This window comes from Botrytis fragariae (assembly GCF_013461495.1).
Source record: "Botrytis fragariae strain BVB16 chromosome Unknown tig00000012, whole genome shotgun sequence".
NCBI lineage: Eukaryota > Fungi > Ascomycota > Leotiomycetes > Helotiales > Sclerotiniaceae > Botrytis > Botrytis fragariae.
In genome coordinates this window covers 990,922-1,010,912 of record NW_023500989.1, presented here as the reverse complement: position 1 = coordinate 1,010,912, position 19,991 = coordinate 990,922, and the positions used below count along the sequence as shown (strand labels likewise).

At 43.3% G+C, this 19,991-nt stretch overlaps 4 protein-coding genes across 4 annotated transcripts; 2 read left to right on the top strand and 2 right to left on the bottom strand.

Moving 5' to 3' along the window:
• Positions 1–5,922: 5,922 nt before the first annotated feature.
• Positions 5,923–7,213, bottom strand: Bfra_002537 (putative mip family channel protein; the record flags this gene model as incomplete). The annotated part of the gene is made up of 3 exons (XM_037332955.1): positions 5,923–6,431; positions 6,490–6,790; positions 6,842–7,213. The coding sequence occupies 3 exons, from the start codon at positions 7,211–7,213 to the stop codon at positions 5,923–5,925; spliced, it is 1,182 nt and encodes a 393-aa protein (XP_037195083.1).
• A 484-nt stretch (positions 7,214–7,697) lies between these two features.
• Positions 7,698–11,351, bottom strand: Bfra_002536 (putative glycosyltransferase family 15 protein; the record flags this gene model as incomplete). The annotated part of the gene is made up of 9 exons (XM_037332954.1): positions 7,698–8,515; positions 8,591–8,634; positions 8,693–8,963; positions 9,130–9,227; positions 9,469–9,547; positions 10,010–10,155; positions 10,212–10,830; positions 10,882–11,142; positions 11,204–11,351. 9 exons carry the CDS (start codon positions 11,349–11,351, stop codon positions 7,698–7,700), a joined length of 2,484 nt encoding a protein of 827 aa, XP_037195082.1.
• Positions 11,352–11,797: 446 nt separating this feature from the next.
• Positions 11,798–14,631, top strand: Bfra_002535 (putative spc97 spc98 family protein; the record flags this gene model as incomplete). The annotated part of the gene is made up of 2 exons (XM_037332953.1): positions 11,798–11,869; positions 11,947–14,631. The coding sequence occupies 2 exons, from the start codon at positions 11,798–11,800 to the stop codon at positions 14,629–14,631; spliced, it is 2,757 nt and encodes a 918-aa protein (XP_037195081.1).
• A 1,904-nt stretch (positions 14,632–16,535) lies between these two features.
• Positions 16,536–18,186, top strand: Bfra_002534 (putative s-adenosylmethionine decarboxylase proenzyme protein; the record flags this gene model as incomplete). Its single annotated transcript, XM_037332952.1, has 2 exons — positions 16,536–16,650; positions 16,700–18,186. 2 exons carry the CDS (start codon positions 16,536–16,538, stop codon positions 18,184–18,186), a joined length of 1,602 nt encoding a protein of 533 aa, XP_037195080.1.
• Positions 18,187–19,991: the final 1,805 nt, after the last annotated feature.

Genomic DNA, 19,991 nt, shown 5'->3' with positions numbered 1-19,991 from the left:
TCCTGGGGAGCGGAAGAATATCCGAGCTCTCTACGTGGAGTGAAGGTCGGTGGGTAAGGACTCCAGGGAGTCAAGGTCTAGATTCTGATACGCACATTGCTTGCTAGCCCAAAAATGCCAAAATAATACCGGCATCCCACAGGCCACTCGTTAAAATTTTCCACAAGCGGGAAATTTAATAGATGATCCCACGTTTTTCCTTTTTACTCCATGCGGATCGTGAGGCAGATGGAGAGGGGGGGACGACAGTTGTAAGCTGGATTCGAGGGTAGTCTAGCGTCATTGAGGCTGCAAAGTGTAACCCAAGACTGTGCAATCTGCACTGCACTACCGATGAGGGGTTCGGATATGCCGTGATTCGTATAAATCCTAGAAAAAGAATAGTTCATTATTGGTGCGAAATAAGGGAGCGTCATATTATGGACGAGCAGCCAATCAGAGAAAAGAGCGAAGAGCGAGATTATGGGGAAGTGCTAATCGAAATTTATGGTATCCTTGATTTAGCGATGGCAATTTATGCTGCGAGAGAAATTTCATGTCGAAGAATGGAGACAGTGACAGGCCAATAGTTCAAATATGGGACGAAAATTCAGGAACCTACTCCGTACTTCTCGATACTGTACCGTATCGTAATCGTACCTACTTTCGGGGGGAACCAACAGTTATCCTCGCCGGGATTATGGATGGGTGGGCTGGGTCGTTAGTAGAGAGAATCGAACGATTATTGTCTTGACGTATGGATAACATCATGCGAGTTTGGGTGAAGAATGGGAGAAATTGGAGAAACTAATTCCGGGAATGTGTACATGTTTTTTCTTCGTTTCGACTCATGAATAAGTCATCATGTCATTACCAAATGGACCATGCATGCATAGTACACATATCCCAATGTTGGATGTATACATGTGATGTCTGTCACTACCCAAACATATTCATGTTATTCAGGTTATTCATGTGTCTAGCAGTGCCTACATCCGATTCTACACGGTGTTGGGATCGGCTCAATCTATTGTCCGAATTTGCATAAGCATGTGTATCTGATGGCTGGGCATGATGCTGAGTGACAGTGGGCGAATTATTATGTTATGCATTAGATGGAATAGTATGGTTTTTCTTTTGCCCTTTTGGGTTTCCTTACTTCTGCTAAGGATTAGGTCCTCCGGTAGAGCTAAATGTTTTCTTTTATTGGTTTTCGATGTGATACAATCACCTCCTCGCAGCTCTCAGCCGACAAAATCATCAATCATCTAATCCTCGATTTTGTTCCCACACCCTTCCCGAAGATGGCAGAAAATTCATCATCAGTCATTAAAATTGTATGGCTCAGAAGGGTCCCAAGGGAGTGGTTACATTTATCCATCAATATTCTACAAGCAGCCCACAGTAAGGCCCAATTATCCGATATAGGTGATTCTTCCTCTGCTTAGCTATTCTTCCGTTTTACCCTTCATTTTCCAACCGCGCGTTTCAATCCAATCATACCCTATCACAACACTCGGACATTAGTAGCTGCGGGTATACAGATACGGCATCGACTAGGGAGGTCTATCTTTCCTCATGCCGTGCCACTAAAACTCGCTCCAGCCTCTCACATCTCTGTTTATACTGCTGCCTTGTCATGTTGGTACGATGATTCTTGGGAGGGTAAGAGTTTGTGGAGACGAGAGACAGAGCCAGCCCGGCATCTACTCCCGCGCTGCAAAGACCACTTACGGAGCAACCCTCATCATTAATTTAAACATGTACCTACCTTCTTGATTGACCTCTGATTAAATTATTGCCATTTATCTCCCATGTCCGCGCTCGCCACGAACTCCACCCCCAAAATCCATGTTCCGTGTACGAACCTGGAAATACTCTCGTCGTGAATAGTGGACCTTCTTTCCCTACACTGCAAACATGTTCAACCTTCACATGTTACCATCTCTGGGGACATGGCCCGTCATGCCACATGGTTTTTACGATCTTTAGCGGCACGGCACAGCAAAAACAATCTTGCGTGATGCTGTCAGCTGCGTGGCAGTCGAACGGCACAGCAAAGGTGGTGTTTGGGGGGGATGGGAAACACTTTTTCTTGACTGATGATTGAAAAGCCCACCATGACACAATCTTCCCATCCTGCCTCATTCGATTTCATTCTTTTTCCAAGGATTTTTATTTTGTTCCATGTTTTCGAGATATTGTAACGGCGACGGGGATGAGATTCTAATTGTAGTGTTTCTAATATGTCATGGAGATGCGAGGGATCAATAGTGTAGCATAAGCTTCATTTCGACCACGCTGTGATGTAGCATTGATTAAGTACTCAGGAGGCGCAATCTAGTTGATTCGATGTAAGCTGTTCATCTTTACGATGCCGTAAGCACGCGTGCATTACCAAAAAGCCCTCCCTCTCTGATTCCGAATTAGAAACATGGGGGAAGGATCCTTCCAATCGAGGGAAAATCACCAGAAGTTTTCTAGAATCTCCTGCGCCGCTCGCTCCCAGAGGATTCTTTTCTTCTTCTTCAAAGTTCTCTCGCTTCGGTAGAATGCTTGAATGCTAACGGGGGGCTCACCGCTCTTGCTCATTCGCTGTCTCTGAGAAATTGAAGGATTCCTTCGTGTGTCACTGCATTCCCTCCCTCCCTCGCGTACAGGCATGCGATATGCATACACCGCCAATATAATATACGGCATACAAAAGTGTAAGACGGCACATTGGACAAGCAAGATGGAAGACAAGGAAGTATCGTGGTCTTCACGGGGCGTTGTCCGTTCTCTCTCGGCATAGTCTGCTGATGGAGAACATCGCGTAGGCAACAGAATGAAGGATTCCTCTACCTTCCTCTTTCTCTCAAGACTGCGTTTTCCTCATCTCGTGGTATTCTCGTGCTGGCCTTGTCGGTTGCTTTCTGCTTCCGATGAAAAAGTCTGCGCCGCATGTAAATACTCCTAAAACTCAGACATATATATATGTATGTACGTGAAAGCGCTTATTAAGATGGTGTGAATGGATGGCTACACGGAGATTGTATCGACTACATAATCTTCCTTTGAGAATTTTTATTTGTCTCCAGAAGCATCGTGAAACCCTATGCTGCTTCAATTAATGATGAAAGTAGCTAAAAGCCCATGATCATAGAAAATTCACCGTTTGTTGTATCCACAGTGATCTACATGCCTCACAATGTCTTTCATGTACGTATGTAAAAGGGCGATCGTGACAATTTCTATTTCCATCATGAACGCATCAGCAGGCAAACCAATTTAAGTCTCGTCAATCGCGATCTGTACCAGACGGCCATGTATCGGATCTACCTGTTTCAAACCTTCCAAGACTCGCCTCACTGCCACGTCTTTCGTCGCATGGCGCTTCTTGGTTTCCTGTGTGAGTAACGGTCCGGTGGTGATCATCACTCCGTTTCAGTCACCTGCTCTGGCCTTCGGTAAACCATGTTCACTCGCACATCTCTTCGTGCACGTATCGTATGTCGTTCCTATTGAATTATCGACGCTCTTCCGATCCAAGCGCTGCGCCTAGACTGGCTGAGACATCATAGAAAGTCTATCTTTCGTATGATGCAATCATACGTTTGTTGATACTCTAGGATCTCTAGTTGGTAGTTTACGAACCCCTTCCTCTACTTACTTCTTGTGCCGCATACTTACATCGCAGAATTCAATATCGTGGAGACTTAAATATACTAGATCTTTGTATGTATGTATGTATGTATGTATGTATGTATGCTGCGGGTTATCTGCTTAGTCGATTCAAATCATAGATATACTCTACGCGCTCACTCACTCGCATAACTTCTACTTTCGTTGCTGAGTGCATATACGTACAACCAATTATGAAGTGAAGCTTTGCTGTGTAATTTATCGTACAACACTATTTGCTCTTGTGGTGTAGGGGGAAGCTTGGATATTGGGCTCTGGAGTAAATACTAGATCTATGATGTTTAATTTGCAATATTCGTAGCATTTGATAGCAAATCGAGCTTCATTTCCTGTAGTGCGCTGCCCCTTCCTTGTCCATTCCATCAATCCAACAATGTCTCACTCCAGTTGTAGACGGGGGATACGTGGCAGGGAGGAATGTACCCTTTACTCTTTTACATGGATTTTGTTTTATCTGGAGTGTATGTTCCGTAGATTAAGGAAGTCAGTAAGGTATGTCTATAGAGTGTTGGCTGACAACAGGAGACGTCGTATATTCCTCTGAAGATCACGTTTCGAAATTGAGCCACTGCTTTGTTTATCCCTCGAGGCACATTCTGATAGAGGGGGAGAGATGAAATGAGTATTCATGTCAGGCATATTTCCTGACGGATTTGCGGATTTGCTGTAGAATTTGTGTAGAGTAGGGGGGTGTGGTAAGATGCTATCTGTGTGTCCATGGGAGGAAGTAGAGGGAAGAGAATCTTCCATTTTGTGATCATGAATCTGACCGCAATATCTTGTTCCTTGATGGTCTTACTTCAACATGTGTAGATAACTATTGGAAATAGGTAGCAAGTCGAATGGCTTTCATCTCAATCCGTGAATGAAGAAACAATTTTACTTCATTTCTCTAGCCTTTAACCATTCAGTTCAAGCTAGAGATTTGGACCAATGCCTTTGTGATCGTGCTTACTTTAACAAGTTATCGTAGCCTCTCGTCTGTGTCTTCGCCCCTCGATATGAGTTGATTCTCGTCCCTGAAACTGAACAGTATATCTTCAACCACATCCAGCTTTGCATACACTAAAATGCCATATCTTCTCCTCACATTTCCAGCATTCAAAACGTTCATGAAGTAAGTAGGAAGTTTCTGGTTTCAGAATCATCGAATTTGGCTTCCTGTACGATTTTGCTATGAATGTCGGCTCGGTATACGTTGTTAGATCACGGTCTAGCCACCACATCATCACCCATACTGAGTGAGCTTAAAGGTATAAAGGAATAGGGTATTGATCCTAAGTGCCCTGTAAGAGCTATGTATCTCTTATATGGTACATGATGTATATGGGGAGGATTGGGTGGACAATCGGATGATAACTTGACGTGTCAAGGTAGATTTCAAAATCGATGTAATATCTCCTGATTGCACATTCCACTGGACTCGCTCGCACTCTATCTTTCCGCTTGCATGCTAATCTTCATCAAACCCAAGCTTCACTATCACTGTCACTTGCACATCCACTTTCATTCTCTTCGTCTCCCCGGCCTGTGTATCTTGTGAAGAGATATAAACAGATGCATATATGAGTATAATGAGAATATATGCATCTTGAAACCAATAATCTATGCCTTCTTATCTGATGTTCTCTGTGCCCATCTACTTACTGATGAGTAGATATTTGAGTGCAAATATAATATCGAGCTGCTTCTCTTGTGACATCATTATATTTTGTTCACTATCATGGGCAATACACGAGGAATATTTCATCCTCTTGAAACACTTCATCCATCTAGAAAGCCTACATTCTCCAGCTTTTTGTCAGTGGCACGTAGCCATAAATAGAAGGCACTAGTATCATCAACTCACCGGCATATATAACTGTTCTCATCAAGGTGCACATGTATGAAAGGACAACTTCAAAAACTAGGTATTAAGCATGTCACTATTCTTAATGGCGTGTATGATATGAATGACTGAAGCGAGTTTCTTGCACAGTCGAAAAGACCGATATTTAAGTCGGAATCAAACTCACAAAGATATCATACACATGTGCAAGGAAAACTATTGTAGCATTTGCATTTAGAAGAATCAAGGTAGAATAATTTGAACTAAACCTCTCATGCCGGCACAGAACCTTATCATTAACCACCCCAATCATTTCGAAAAAGGGAGAAGTTATTCAATAATTCACTAAATCAATCTTATAATACAATCGTCCACCTTTAGACAAACAATAATACCAACACCCTTCCTAGAACCATGTCGTGATTTTTCACTCAATCTGCATACATCTCCCCGAAGAAACCATCATCAGCCGCCGGAAGAGGCTTCGGCTCAGTCTTCGCGGGCTCCTCCACCACCGTCTCAGTCTTCGCGGGCTCCTCCACCACCGTCTCAGTCTTCTTCACTTCTGAATTTCCACTCTTCGTACTTTTTGTCGGAACCAAACTTGAGCTTTTCCTAGCATCCGTCGTAGCAACCTGTAGCATACTTCCGGTTGATGATTGTCCTTGAGCCGCCGCTTTGAAACACATACATTCGCAAGGACCCGTGTGTCCCGATGCTTTCTCTGAATCATCAACGGGATGAGCGTGAATTTCGCTTTCGGAAAGCTGTGCGGTTTCGTACTCGAGTGCTTTGATTAGTTTGTAGATGATGCTTGCTAGACCGGCGCCGGCAATAGGACCAACCCAGTAGATCCAGTGGTAGCTCGGGAAACTTAAGGTTATGACTGCGGGACCGAGGGAACGGGCTGGATTCATGGAGCCGCCGGTCCAGAAGACCCCTTTGTTTCGTTAGTATAAATTCAAGATAGCTCTTGGGATAGATTTAGGTTGACTTGCCAGCTAGTTCCCCAATAAATACAGATAATCCAATACCCAGAGGCGCCAGAAATGTAGCTTCGTGTTTTTCAGCCGCGAGCATGAGAACAGTAAAGCAGAGCTGACATGTGAGTATCATCTCAAGAATAACTCCTTGTGCTGGACTCATTCCAGGCTTAAGTGTAGTTGCTGTATGTAACCCTCCATGATACAAACCACAAGCCATTGCTGAAGCAGCAATTGCACCCACACATTGTGCTACACAAAGTAAAACACATCGAGTTAAATCAATTGCACCGACGAAGAATAATGCGATGGAGACCTTTCACAGTTAGTGCAGACTCTAAAACTTAGACTTGGATTACTATCGCACTGCTGGATCAAATAGCCCTCCACTAATACGGAAGAAAGTCCATGCATTAACCACCAAACTTATTCCAGCTCCAAACGCTATAAACAATATCTGAGTTGTACTAATCGATTTTGTCTCGTAGCTAACTTTATCGCCTTTGTTATCATTTGCAGACGCGAGAGCGACTTCAGCTGCGGAAAATGCGATGAATAGAAAAGCAGTTGTGCCAATAAGTTCGCCAATGACGGCAACAACATGACCTCGTACTTTTTGTGGAATAGAAGAAAAGAATTTGGTGAAGACTTTTTTGAGCGGATCGAGACGGGAGAGAGCGGTCTGGCCAGGACCGGAAATATTAAGTGTAGGTTGGCCATTCAACGTCGTGACGGACATTTCAATGAGTTGTAGGTTGGTAGATAAAGATGTCGTTCATAGGTCTACGAGTTGTCCAAATCATATGCAGTTGAACTTGGAAAAGGTCAAGATCCGAAAATATCATCTCTTACTATTTTTTGTTGGAATAGATGGCTCTTTCCTATTTTAATACGGAAACGCCGACACTATAGCAGCGGGTGTATATTTGTAAGGACTGAAAAGGGAAAGAAGGAAGTTATGTAAAAGTTGAAAGGCAATCTTGCATTTGTTTTTGATTGTTTTTAGAAATGAACAACTGGTTCCTGTATAAATGCAAACTTCGACGTGCTTCGTATATGATACTTTCCACAAAGGAAAATCCCCTACACCGAAAAACGCCATCATCATCATCATCATGAGATAGAGCTTGTAACTTTTACTGATTGAAGAAAGAGATGGGATCCAAATATACTGCCCCTACAACAGGTCACAAATAATCACTTGCCAAATCAACTCTCGAACCTCACAACTTCTCCCGAGAAACACCGGCCTTCCTATGTATTTCGTCCTCAAAAGCAGTAAACAATCGATTTGTCTTTGGATCTCCAGGCGGAATTAACTGCGAGCCCCATATACCGCATATTCCATCTTTACGATTGATCCACCACTGAAGGTTTGGATATCCTCCCCAGGCGATCGAGCCTTTGCTTCTACCACCGATATTTTCCAAATTAATCATACCTCCGAGGCCCCAATCCGCTTTCAACCCCTTGGGAAATGCACCCAAACATTCGTTAACTTCTGGGATAGAAAGCCTCTTCATCAAGCCTTTTCTTGAGGCTTCACTCAGCTGCGGCTTGAACATCTCATCAACAGTTTCCGATTTTAGTAATTTCCCATCATTGGCACAAATGCTTTGTAAACACTTGAAATAATCAACGGGACTTCCGAATGTCCCAGCGCCTCCTTGACAGTCTTTAGTAGCTGGATCAAATGGTACTTGACTGGTATATTTGGCTTTACTCGTGGGATCGTCCGTTGTTCCATACTGAGTGACACCTCCTTCTCGTTTACTCATTGCGATTAATCTTGAGAAAATCTCTGGGTGTTGAGTCGGGTGAAAGGTCATGTTGTCCATACCAAGAGGCCCCCATATGTTCTTTCTGAAGTATATTTCCAAGGAGATGTTGCCATTGACTCTTTCTACCATCTGGCCAGCCCAATCAATACTAACTCCATAGGTCCATGACTCACCAGGGGCAAATAGGAGTGGGAATTTAAAGCGTTCTTTGACTAAGAATTCCCCGTCTGTGGGCATAGGCAAGCCTTTATTGATATATTCTGTGTACCGTGATAGTAACGGATCTTCAACGTACTTAGTTGTTGCCTTCAACGCCTTGAATTTACATTACTTACCGAAATAATCGTATGCAAGTCCAGATGAGTGGGTTAAAAGATGTCTTAGTATGATCAGTTTCATGTTTTGTATTGATTTAGGATACCGCGGGAATAACAAACCGAAGCGTTATAGGTTTATGGTTGTCTATTAAGATTGGCTTCCCGCTTTCTTCATCAAAACCTGTCAAAATTTGTACACCCTTGAACTCTGGTAAGATCTCTGATATATCACCGTCGAGATCCAAAAGCCCTCGCTCAACACACTGTAATGCCGCGATGGTTGTGAAAAGTTTTGTGCAGGAAGCAAACCACATGGCACTGTCCAATTTCATAGGCTCCGAGGGATCTTTAAGAGACTGAGATCCAAAGGCTTTGGCATAATAGAATTTCCCTGGACATGTTCATCAATGAAATATCCTGACACGAAAAAAATCAAGAAGACATCCAATGAGCTTTGAGAACCATGTTGAACATGTACTCGAAGATTATAGTGCTCGTGTCCACACTAATGAACACCGGTTACCAACTAATTTGTTGAATCAAGGAAATATGCATACCAGAGCTATCTCCCCCTACCAGCACTGCACCTGCAATGTCTCTGCTACTGCAAGCTTCTCTGATTATGTCCTCAAAGTTCGACATCTTGTCGACGAGCCTAATCACAAGAAATGCGGCCCAGGAGAACAGAAGAGCACGGAAACAAATACTGTAGACAAAGATCCGTAGATATAACGAACAAAAAAATTAGCTCATCTAGGAAATAGAAAAAGAAAACCTGTGTCTAGGTATTCTGTATACAACAATCTATCGTATGATCGGCACAAGGTGCCTCGGTGTTTCTGCCTATCTCCATATGCAGCCCCGCGTGGATACATACAGGCCTCGGAACCAGACACGACTCATTTCGAAGAGGTTTCGCCCAATCTCTTAATTTGATTGAGACGTATGGAGAGGGAGAAACCTCGGCAGCATTTGCTAGAAATATTCGCGGTAAACACTCAAGTCGCACGATCATGCAAGACTTCGGCAATGTTTTTTCAGAAACTAATAAATTGTCGGACTGAACGCTCGCTACATTGGGCTGATGGCATCGTAAAGAAACAGTCACTACACGAACTAAGCGGTCTCCTGTCCGATAAATCACTGGAATGATGCTATAGAATACGCTTGAAAGGAATTGTGGATAATGTTAACCGATATTCTACCTGGGTGTCAATTTCCAAAAGCACTCCTGCTGGTATATGTAATTCATGAGCCGTGCCATATTATACTCTAATAATTTGTCATGTTTCCCGAAATCCTACCAAACGCCTTGCCAATGCTTGCCTGCTTTAAACTTTCAAACATCATAAAGACACTTAAATACAATATGTCAACCGTTATCACCATCTATATTCCTTTTGGTCATTCCCGGTTCCATCCTCATTCAGCCCATACCGACATATTTGAACCAGTTTGCCCTACAATCCTCCTTGTGTAGCCAAGCTTCTCCGTCTGTGAATCGTCCCGCCTGGCAACCTTTGCATTTTGGCGAATTAGGGCAATTGAAGTAAGGGATGTGCTGGTAACCGATATCACGGAACCTGTAGAAAAAGGTCAGTCATGGACACGAATTTCACGTTAAGGACTCGAAACTTACCAATGAATTTTGCTCGAATCTTCAAAAAGTGCCAAGGCAATACTATGAACTGGCGCATCTCCCCATCGCTCATAGAAGAAACCTCCAGCACGATCCAAATGGTTGAAGTAATCCTCATATGCTTGACTGCGCCAGAAATCCATGTTGGCAATCTCGAAATTACTCCAGAAATGGCATGTAGAGTAGCCATTTGCATTCCGATTATGTTCTGGTCTGCGCGCACTATCTGTAACCCAATTCATTGCATTATTCTCGTGTATGTACTCTGGATGTGCGGCCAAGAATTTTGTGGTTTCGGGCCATAGGGATGGAATTGATTGAGGCGCATCGTAAAGATTGATGGTGAATCCGTAAGTTTTGTTTTGATCTTGCATATACCTGAACACATCATAGTCTACATCGCAGAAAAAATGGACCTTTGGCTCGACACGCCAGTAAAACTGCATATCTGCCATGGCTGGATGCTTGTAGAATAAACCACTATTCCATCGACACATTTGGTGGTAAGATGCCATGCTGGCATATTGAATGTCATTCTCCTTCAGTATCTTTGCCGATTCTTCGAAAAGCTCTGGATCGATCCATGAGGGCATTTCCCAATGCTCTTTGGGAATCTCTTCTGTTAGGATTGTTAGAGTTGACAGATATCATGAGATGCAGGGCTGCGTACCATATCTGCATTCTGCCTTCGTTTCTGCAGAAGTTCGACGTTTAAACTCCTCTGAAAATGGTACGTCATTGAAAAATGTCCACGGGTAATTGAACTTGTGGTTCCATGTTCTTTCCAAGTCTCGCATAGCCTGAACCATACCATCAACCTCTTCGTTGCGAACCAGAGATAAAAGAGTAGCATTGATTCGACTCGTTCCCTCGGCGCCTAGTCCATAGCCCTGATCGGCTCTCCATAACACACCTTCTGGTTCTCCAGTAGCTATAAAACGTGTTAGCATGACATTCAAGGTAGTTGGCATTGAACGGGATTTGGCGCATACGATCTAGGTTAGGATCTCTTTCTATATTGGCAAGTGTATCTCCAGGCCCAAGGTCTGGTTTTGGTGGACCAAAAACTTGATATAAGAAAAACATCCATAATCCTATGGCTAGTAAGCCTAGGACTCGAATTGGGCGTGCTACAGCCATATTGATGATCTCTGGCTTCAAAAGATGTGTCGAGATTCTAAAGTCATTGAAGCTCCAGCGCCGCGTAAGATCATGGAAAATAAAACCGACCTAACTGAAGACCCTAAAAAAGGGGATGGGATTTGCCTTGTCACACCTGCAGGCTAATAATAATAAGGTACTAGGTAGATTCGAATAGGTAAGGTTTAGGTAAAGCGATAACAGCCTTGTATTCAAGGCCGAATTGTTATCGCGTCTTCTGTTTCTGAGGCGCGTGCGGAATAAACATACCAGCAATATTTATATTGATTTTAGCATTCGATGAGTCTCGCCGGCGACCATCGTTGATCAGGAGTGTATAAACTCTACTACCACTCACTATTTCGAGTGAACTTCCATCCAGCATATCATTGATCAAAAGTTTATGAATTATATCATAGAGACAAGCTTGCTAATGAACTAATACAATGGCGCATCTTGCAAAGCTGGGAGCTTTAACGGATGAGCTTGTTACATTAATCACTTCCTTTTCCCCACAGGTAAACATCTCTGTTTTTATTGGATCGTCTTCTTCACTGCTTCAATATCCTCAGAATCAAAGGGCTGACCAGTTTAGTCTGATCCTGCCAGGTTCAATACTTGTCGAGAAACTGCTCTTCGAGCACTCAGACATGGTAACTACAATCGAACGAACCAATTTGATATTCAGGATCGACTTGAAGGTCTGGACGAAAAGTTTCGAGTATACAATGAAGATCCACTCGCAGATGCGCTCAAGGAGCGTTTGCAGAAACTACCTGAACTGAAATTGAAATGGACATCCGAAATTCTACATCTACTTCTTGAATTATCGAATAAACCAGTTTCTAAGTCGAGGATTGAAGATCTGGAATTGATCAAAGTATTGGATCCTGAAACCGAGCCCCCTTTGAAATGGCGAGATCTTGTTGCCGAGGATCCTCTGCTACGTGAAAAAAGTATTTGGAGGAATGTCGATTTTGGGGCGGATAGTTCTGATGATGATGATGATGATGATGATGATGCCTTTGGAGATACTCGATCAGAGTTGACAGAGTCGACCAGATCAACAGGAGAATCGAGCTTGGATGATGACAACACCAGGAGACCCCAAGATTTCATTGTGAATACACTTGAGGAGGACACCTTGAATAGATTGAAGAAGGCACAATTTTGGCAGAAACCACCAAGCGTAAATGGCATTCAGCTAAAAACTGTTAGAAAACCTATCACCGAACTTCAGGGGGTTCGAGAAATTCTCTTCATGTTTGCTGGATCATTGAGCTCCCTTTTCGAACCAAACCCTCGTGATATTCGGATTATTAAACCTTTGAAGAGTTATACCTTCAAGCATTTGACTCCGGAAGGTTATGATATGCTAATGGAAAGCTTTGCAACTCAAGGCTCAGCATTAGCTGTTCTTCGAGCCTGGGTAAAACAACCTCAAAACGTGCCGTTATTACAGGTTCTGCAATCATCTATTTCTCAGCGGCTTATGGATTTGGACACTAGGCTATCCAACATCCAGAGTAGATTTGTTGCTCCATCGAAAGATGTTGTTGTGAGTCTTCTAAGTCTACAAAACGAATTGGCAGATTTTACCAAACCTCTTAGCAGACTGGCCGATATCATCAAAAGAGTTGAGCATGATCCATATGCCCATGCGTTCCGGTATCTCGAGTTCCTATACGACGAAACTTGTACCTCCCAGATGGCTGGAGATGATAATATGTATTCCTTCATGGGTAAGATCTTCTTTCAGTGCTTTCAAATCTACCTAAGGCCAATAAGATCATGGATGGAGGAAGGTGAGCTCAGCAGTGGAGATAACGTATTCTTTGTCTCTGAAGTTACTGGAAACTCAGATCCGTCTTCAATTTGGCAGTCTCGCTTTAAGCTACGCAAGACCCAAAGTGGCGTGTTACATGCTCCGAGTTTCCTTCAAACTGCTGCGGAAAGAATCTTTAATACTGGCAAAAGCGTTGTTGTTCTGAAACAGCTAAATCAATTCGAATCTGTACGATTAAAGAGGAAGATAGAACCAAAGCTCGACTTTGATTCCGTATGCAATACCTCCAGATTTTTCTTGGCCCCTTTCTCCGAGTTATTTGATGTAGCCTTCGAAAAGTGGATCAGGAGCAAGCATCATCATACCTCAAATAAATTGCGCCAAACTCTGTTCGAATCTTGCGGTTTACATAATGCCCTCGATGCATTAGCTCATGTCTACTTCATCGCCGATGGTATTTCTTCCTCCAGCTTCATGTCATCTATTTTCGATAAGTTAGATACGTTAGATTCTTCCTGGAATGATCGTTTCCCATTGACAGAGCTCGCACAAAGTACAATTGGTTCCCATCCATCCATAATCCCAGAACGACTTCGACTACGAATCCGACCTCTTTCACAAAGGAGTCGAGATATCAATAGATGTCGAAGATCAGTCAAGGTACTCTCCATAATCGAACCTATATATCACCTCTCCTGGCCTGTCCAAATAATACTTACTCCACAAACAATACCCTCATATCAAGCAATCTTTACCTTTCTCTTCCAAATTCGTCGTAGTTCTCATATTCTTTCCAGAGAACGCCTAGTCTCCGATCGTCATAGTTTAACCAGTACCACCGATGAACGTTCCCTCTACTACTCCCTCCGAACTCGTCTTCTCTGGTTTTACTACACTCTATACTATTACCTCACATCCTTAGTAATAGAACAACGCTCCCAAAAAATGTATCAGAATCTTCAAGAAGTCGAGGATATTGATGCAATGATTCGTGTCCATACATTGTTCATCAAGCGCATCACCGATGAATGTCTTCTCGGTAGTAAGCTTGAGCTTATTCACAACACTATCATCAAGATACTTGATCTGGGTATCAAACTGGAAGATGCCCAGGCTGCAAATGCGGCTGTTAGTAAAGAGACAATGGAAAAACAACAGGAGATCATGGATCTATCACTAGCGTCCCTAGATTTGCCCCCAACACCGCGAAAATCGACGAATATGAGGATGAGTATGAGAATGAGTCTTGCAAAGCAAAGGGACGAGGACTCGGAAGATGAAATGGAAGTGGATTTGAGTATCTTATCACCCGGATTGGAAGACCGTGATGTCGAATCCTATGCGCAGAAGTTGAAGAGAATGAAAGGAGAATTTGATAGGTTAGTTAGGTTCGTAGGGAGTGGATTGAGAGGGGTGGCTAGGGCGAGCGGAGGGGAGGAGGCGAAAGCCTGGGATGTGTTGGGGGAGATGATCGAAGGGGGTTTGGATGCATAGGTCCATTTAAATTAGACGAAATTTACAGTAATAACTAACGATGAGTGAGAATCATACACGAATCGATACCCCATCCAATCCAAATTTGATTGTCCCACACTCAGGTTTCTGGTGGTCAAATCATTCAAGCGAGGATGAAAGTGCGAATGCGATATCGCAAAGTGGCATGAATATGAAAGAGGAAAGATTTAGAATAAATATGTAGCTTTTAGCAAAATTAAATATGGCGATGGTTTTCAATGGGCTTGGTATATGGTGAGAGCGTTCTGTATTGCTAACGTAGATATACACCATTGCGCCGTGAATGTGTGTGACCATTTGAATGCAAAATTTCATAAGCTGAGCTATTAGCTGTCTTCAAATCGCATCCAAACCCCATACTTATGTCACAATGAGTTGTTCAAAGTTCACATTCTAAGCCCAAAATGACGGATATTTATTTCCTTCGATTAGGTAAGCAGGCCTGTTATGTTACTCTTTGGTGGGGTTCACCGCTCTATTTGGTAAGTGCGGGGCAGGGGGAATGAACATAAACCTTTACCAACCTTACCTGGTACCGCTACCAAACCCACATCTACCTGCCTTTGCTCTTTCCGCCAAGAAAGCTGTTGCTGCCCATCGTTAAATGATCGAGCGATCTGATAATTGGGAAAAATAGCAATAATAATATCTTATCTTCCCCTTCCGACGGTGAAGACAAAAAAAGAATATAAATCCCTCACCCTCAAACTTTTCGTTTCTGTCTTCGCTCTCACATTCACCTCGAATTGTCTTCTTCATTTTGGTTCCAGCTATTATCCTCATAGAGCTTCTATAAAAAGTTCTAGAACTTTTGGTAGGTCATCGAACTGTTCATGTCAATCAAATACGATGTACTGGTACGGAATAAACTGACCAATGACGCATGTTGTCTTAGACCTTACCTATACCCAAAACAAAAAAAAAAGTTTTTCCAAAGCAACCAACGCAACAAATCCACACTGCACCCATTGAAGACCCATTCCAACGACGCAAAAGTCTTCGTGTTGCTACTTTGCTATTCTTGGACATCTCAATGAAGATTTCAATGAATATATATCGTTATTGAAACTGCAATCTTTGCAACCAAAGTCACAGTCAGTGTTAGGTACACTTGACTGCGAATACCGCTTCCCTATCAGTACTTTATCAATTCTCTATGAGCACTAAAGATCTACTACGCTTCCTTTCCAAACCAGCAAAGTAAGAATTTCTATTTCCCTCTTCTATCTGCTAGTGTATTCTTCCACAGTTCAATGCCTTCAACGGCTTCAGTCCTGAACATTTGCCTATCATCTCAATTATACTTCCCCTGTGTGTGTGGACATGAACAGCCAGATGATTTGATTACGAGGGTCTAGTGACTCGTGAAAAGCAATAATTCACTTGATAAAGCGGAGAATGATTAGATTTTTCTGTCTGAATCATACCAAATCTTCTTCCATTTTGCTAACCAACCCCTTTCTCTTCTCTAGGCCCAGATAACACCAGCCACGCCCCCAAACACTCAAACAAACTCCGTTACCTAAAACTGCAGATACTACTCGTCTGCTAGACCCGATATCTTTTCACGGTATCGGCATCTATCAGAGCGAGCTCACCGAATCCAACATTCCTTCGGTTAAGGACTCCTTCATCCCTCTTTGCACCCGACCTCCTTAACGTCTCCTACGTGACGTCTATATTCTGAATATCTTGCTGGCTTCGCCAGCACATCCCATATCCCACGGTTCTGTGGGCCTTCTCTTCTCAGTCGAACACCGCAAGGTTCGTCTGGGTGGCAGATAGTGCTTCACAGTACTTTGCCAATTAGCAAAAATCACATACTCTACCATCACCAAGCATAAATCCGATACTACGTGCATTATCGCACCCTCACGTTAGAGATGGTCAACCTCGAAATCCCATCCCAATATACATTTTCACCTTCTGAAGCTACACCTCAGCTCACCATCAATCGCGATGCTACTATCGATCTCGATTCTAGCAACGCTTTCGAAGGTTCGTATTTGTACACTATTTCGGAGAAAACATAAGCTGACAATATTAGGCCCAGAAAAGCTTCTAGAAGTTTGGTTTGCTCCCTCTCCAAAGGACTTGCCTATTGGTGCTAAAGAAGATGGACTCAAGTCCGTCTCGGCCGAAACATGGACAGGAATGCTAGATCTTGTAAATTGCAAGGTCTTGTCAGTCGTTGAGTCTGAGCATGTTGATGCCTACCTTCTCTCTGAATCTAGCATGTTCGTTTTCCCTCACAAGCTTATTCTCAAGACTTGCGGTACTACCACCTTATTGCTTGGGCTTCGTCGAATGTTGCGAATTGCGGCCGTCCATGCAGGTTTCCCGGCCCAAGATTGTAAATCTCTTGAGGATGTCAAGACTGCTGCCAAACCTTACCGAGTCTTTTACAGCCGAAAGAACTTCTTGTTCCCTGAGAAACAGCAAGGTCCACATCGTAGTTGGAAAGATGAAGTCAAATATCTCGATGACATGTTCTTAGGTGGAAGCGCCTATATGGTTGGCAAGATGAACGGAGATCATTGGTACCTATACTTGACTAACCCTAATACCGATCTTACACCGCCTCGAACCCCGGATGCAGAAAGATCGGTCACGGAGACTAAGGTCCTGAACATGCCCAACCAGGCTCTATCCTTGGATGGTGATTGTTCCCAAGGCCCAGATGAAACCCTAGAGATTCTCATGACTGACCTGGAGCCAAATAATGCCAAACAATTCTATCTTGATCACGCAGTTGCGGCCGCGGAGACCAAGTATGCCAGTCGGGCTATCGAAGCACGAAAGGATGCAGAAGACAGTCTTGGTGAATTGAGTAGAACCGATTTGAGCATCAGTGGTACAACAGCCGGAAGCACCAATACTGATGAAACTTTTGACGTCTTTAGCAACACATCTTCCGATCACAACGGAGGTCTTGTCACACCGGATGATGAGGTATCATTCCCCGAAGAGCTTGGAACTGAGGGTCACGCTCTTGGTACGGTAGTTTCTGAAGCTTGCGGTCTATCGGATGTTTATCCTACCTCGAAGTACCCTGATGCACGCGTTGATGCTTATCTCTTCACTCCGTGTGGATTTTCAGCCAATGGAGTTATTCCCGCTCCTGATCAAGCAGGTGCTGCTACGCATTACTTCACGGTCCATGTTACGCCTGAACCTCAATGCTCGTATGCATCATTCGAGACCAACGTGCCTGGCTGCCAAACTGGTCGTGAGACGGCTGACATTATCGAGCACGTTGTTGATATTTTCAAGCCCGGTCGTTTCAGTGTTACTCTCTTTGAATCGAAGAACAATTCGGCCGAGGGAAGAGAATTAACATTGCTTGGCGATTCTGCCTCCGCCATGAAGAGTGCAGGCGCCGCTCGCCTGAGAAGTGCCAGAATGGAAAACATTCCCGGATACCGTAGAGTTGATAGGATCGTACACGACTTTGACGGCTACGACCTCGTCTTCCGTTACTACGAGCAAGTTGGCTGGGAAGGTAAAGCTCCACGATTGGGAGAGATTGACTAAGTGGCTGAGGGATTGCACTACCTATAAATCATTATTTTTATCATCGGTTTCAGTTCTACTTTTATTCTTATTATCTCTAGCTAGTCAAGGTGCTCATTGGGGCCTACACACCAACTATCTTTACATTAACAACAGTCGACATGCAAGTGGCATCGAGCAAGTATATGATTATCTCTTAGCGCAAATTGAATATACAACCTTTCACTCAGAAAAAGAATCAGTATGACACGTTATGCACATCAAAAAATCAAGTACAACATTAGATAGCATAGCCTCTGTGATTAACGAATGAATACCAATAATTATGCATGCATAACATCAAGAGCGAAAGGTCGCAGCAATCGCGACCATATTCTTGAGCCGGTGAATGTGAACGCGTGGAAACGAAACTTCATTCTGATTCAATTGGTCGAGTAGCATTATTAGTATGGAAAGGCATGATGGTGAAGAAGGTAGTATTGTCTCGAGTATATCAGGAAAAGGTGGAATCGATTAGACATTTAATCGATTGAAGTGAAGAATTGATCAAACTTTTGATGATGCGAGGGGAATAATATGATTTGAAATGATATGAAATGATATGAAATGATATGAAATGATATGAAATGATATGTACCCAGATACTTGCAGCTAAAGCTAAAGCTGCAGGAGTGTAATAATAGAAATGTCCATTTTCGTTCCTTTCATGGATCGCGTTCTCATGCACATCATTTTTCACGATTCGAAAACGAAAAGAACACGAAGAATCGCCATTTCTCCTCGATGTTTTAATTGAGACGCGAAGATATTCTTATACTTTAGGTGAGTCGCGTTTTCTCGCGATGGAAAAGGTTTCAGTTAGTTCGTACTATGATATGAGATTTCCTCATCCCTTTCCCCCTGGCGTGGAGAAAGAGCCACTAGTTTTGGGCAGCGGGCGAATGGAATTGCGGAATGGAGATTGCATGATTGAGATGTGTCTCGCTTGTGGATTGGTGATCCTGGCTTGGCTTATGATTCTTATGATGGTATCCTGGTTTGGACTTGGACGTACGGGGGGTTGTGAGAGTGGTTTTGGGGTTTTCGGGACGTTTTGAACTTTTACTGGGAGGGGAGATGCGGATTGGTGGGTTTTCGCGTGGGCTACGCGCTGGTGATGCGTGATTGAGTGGGAGGTATGGGATTGGATTTGGATTTGGTTATGCAGAGGAGATCTGAGTAGATGGGCGAATGCTCAAGCTAGGTAGATATAAGTAAGTATTGTACTGGTAAGGTTTGGAAATGAGGGTATGTATGTACTCATAGATGCAAGGGAAGAGTAGCAAGAAAGTCGAATTGGTGAATTGAGTGGATATGTATGGATGAACAAGCAGGCATACTCTGTACATATGTATATACCAGGTATTCAAAAAGGGAAATGGAAACGAGAGGCTTTCCAATATAGACCTGCATTCCCCCTACTCTTCTTCTCTTTCCGTGCTCCCTCTCTATCTATCTTGTTTTGATCTTCTTGATTGTTTTGATCTTCGTGATTTTGATTCCGATATCAGTTAAAGTTTTCTTGCTTGTGTGGGGAAGCATATTGTCTACTTTCCATTGCCTCTCGAGCCTCTTCATAGTACATTGTACTCTTCACAAAAAGCCATTCAGTTGTTGCTAGCTCAAGTAGCTTGACATAATAACTTCCATCTAACCTTTCCAAACATAACGAAACGATCCAAGCAAGGCCAGGAGCTGTCGAATCTCGATTTGCCGATACCGACACACTGCACACACTGTATTCCCATCTCCACTTTATTCGCTCCTTTCGCGAACGCGACTGGCTT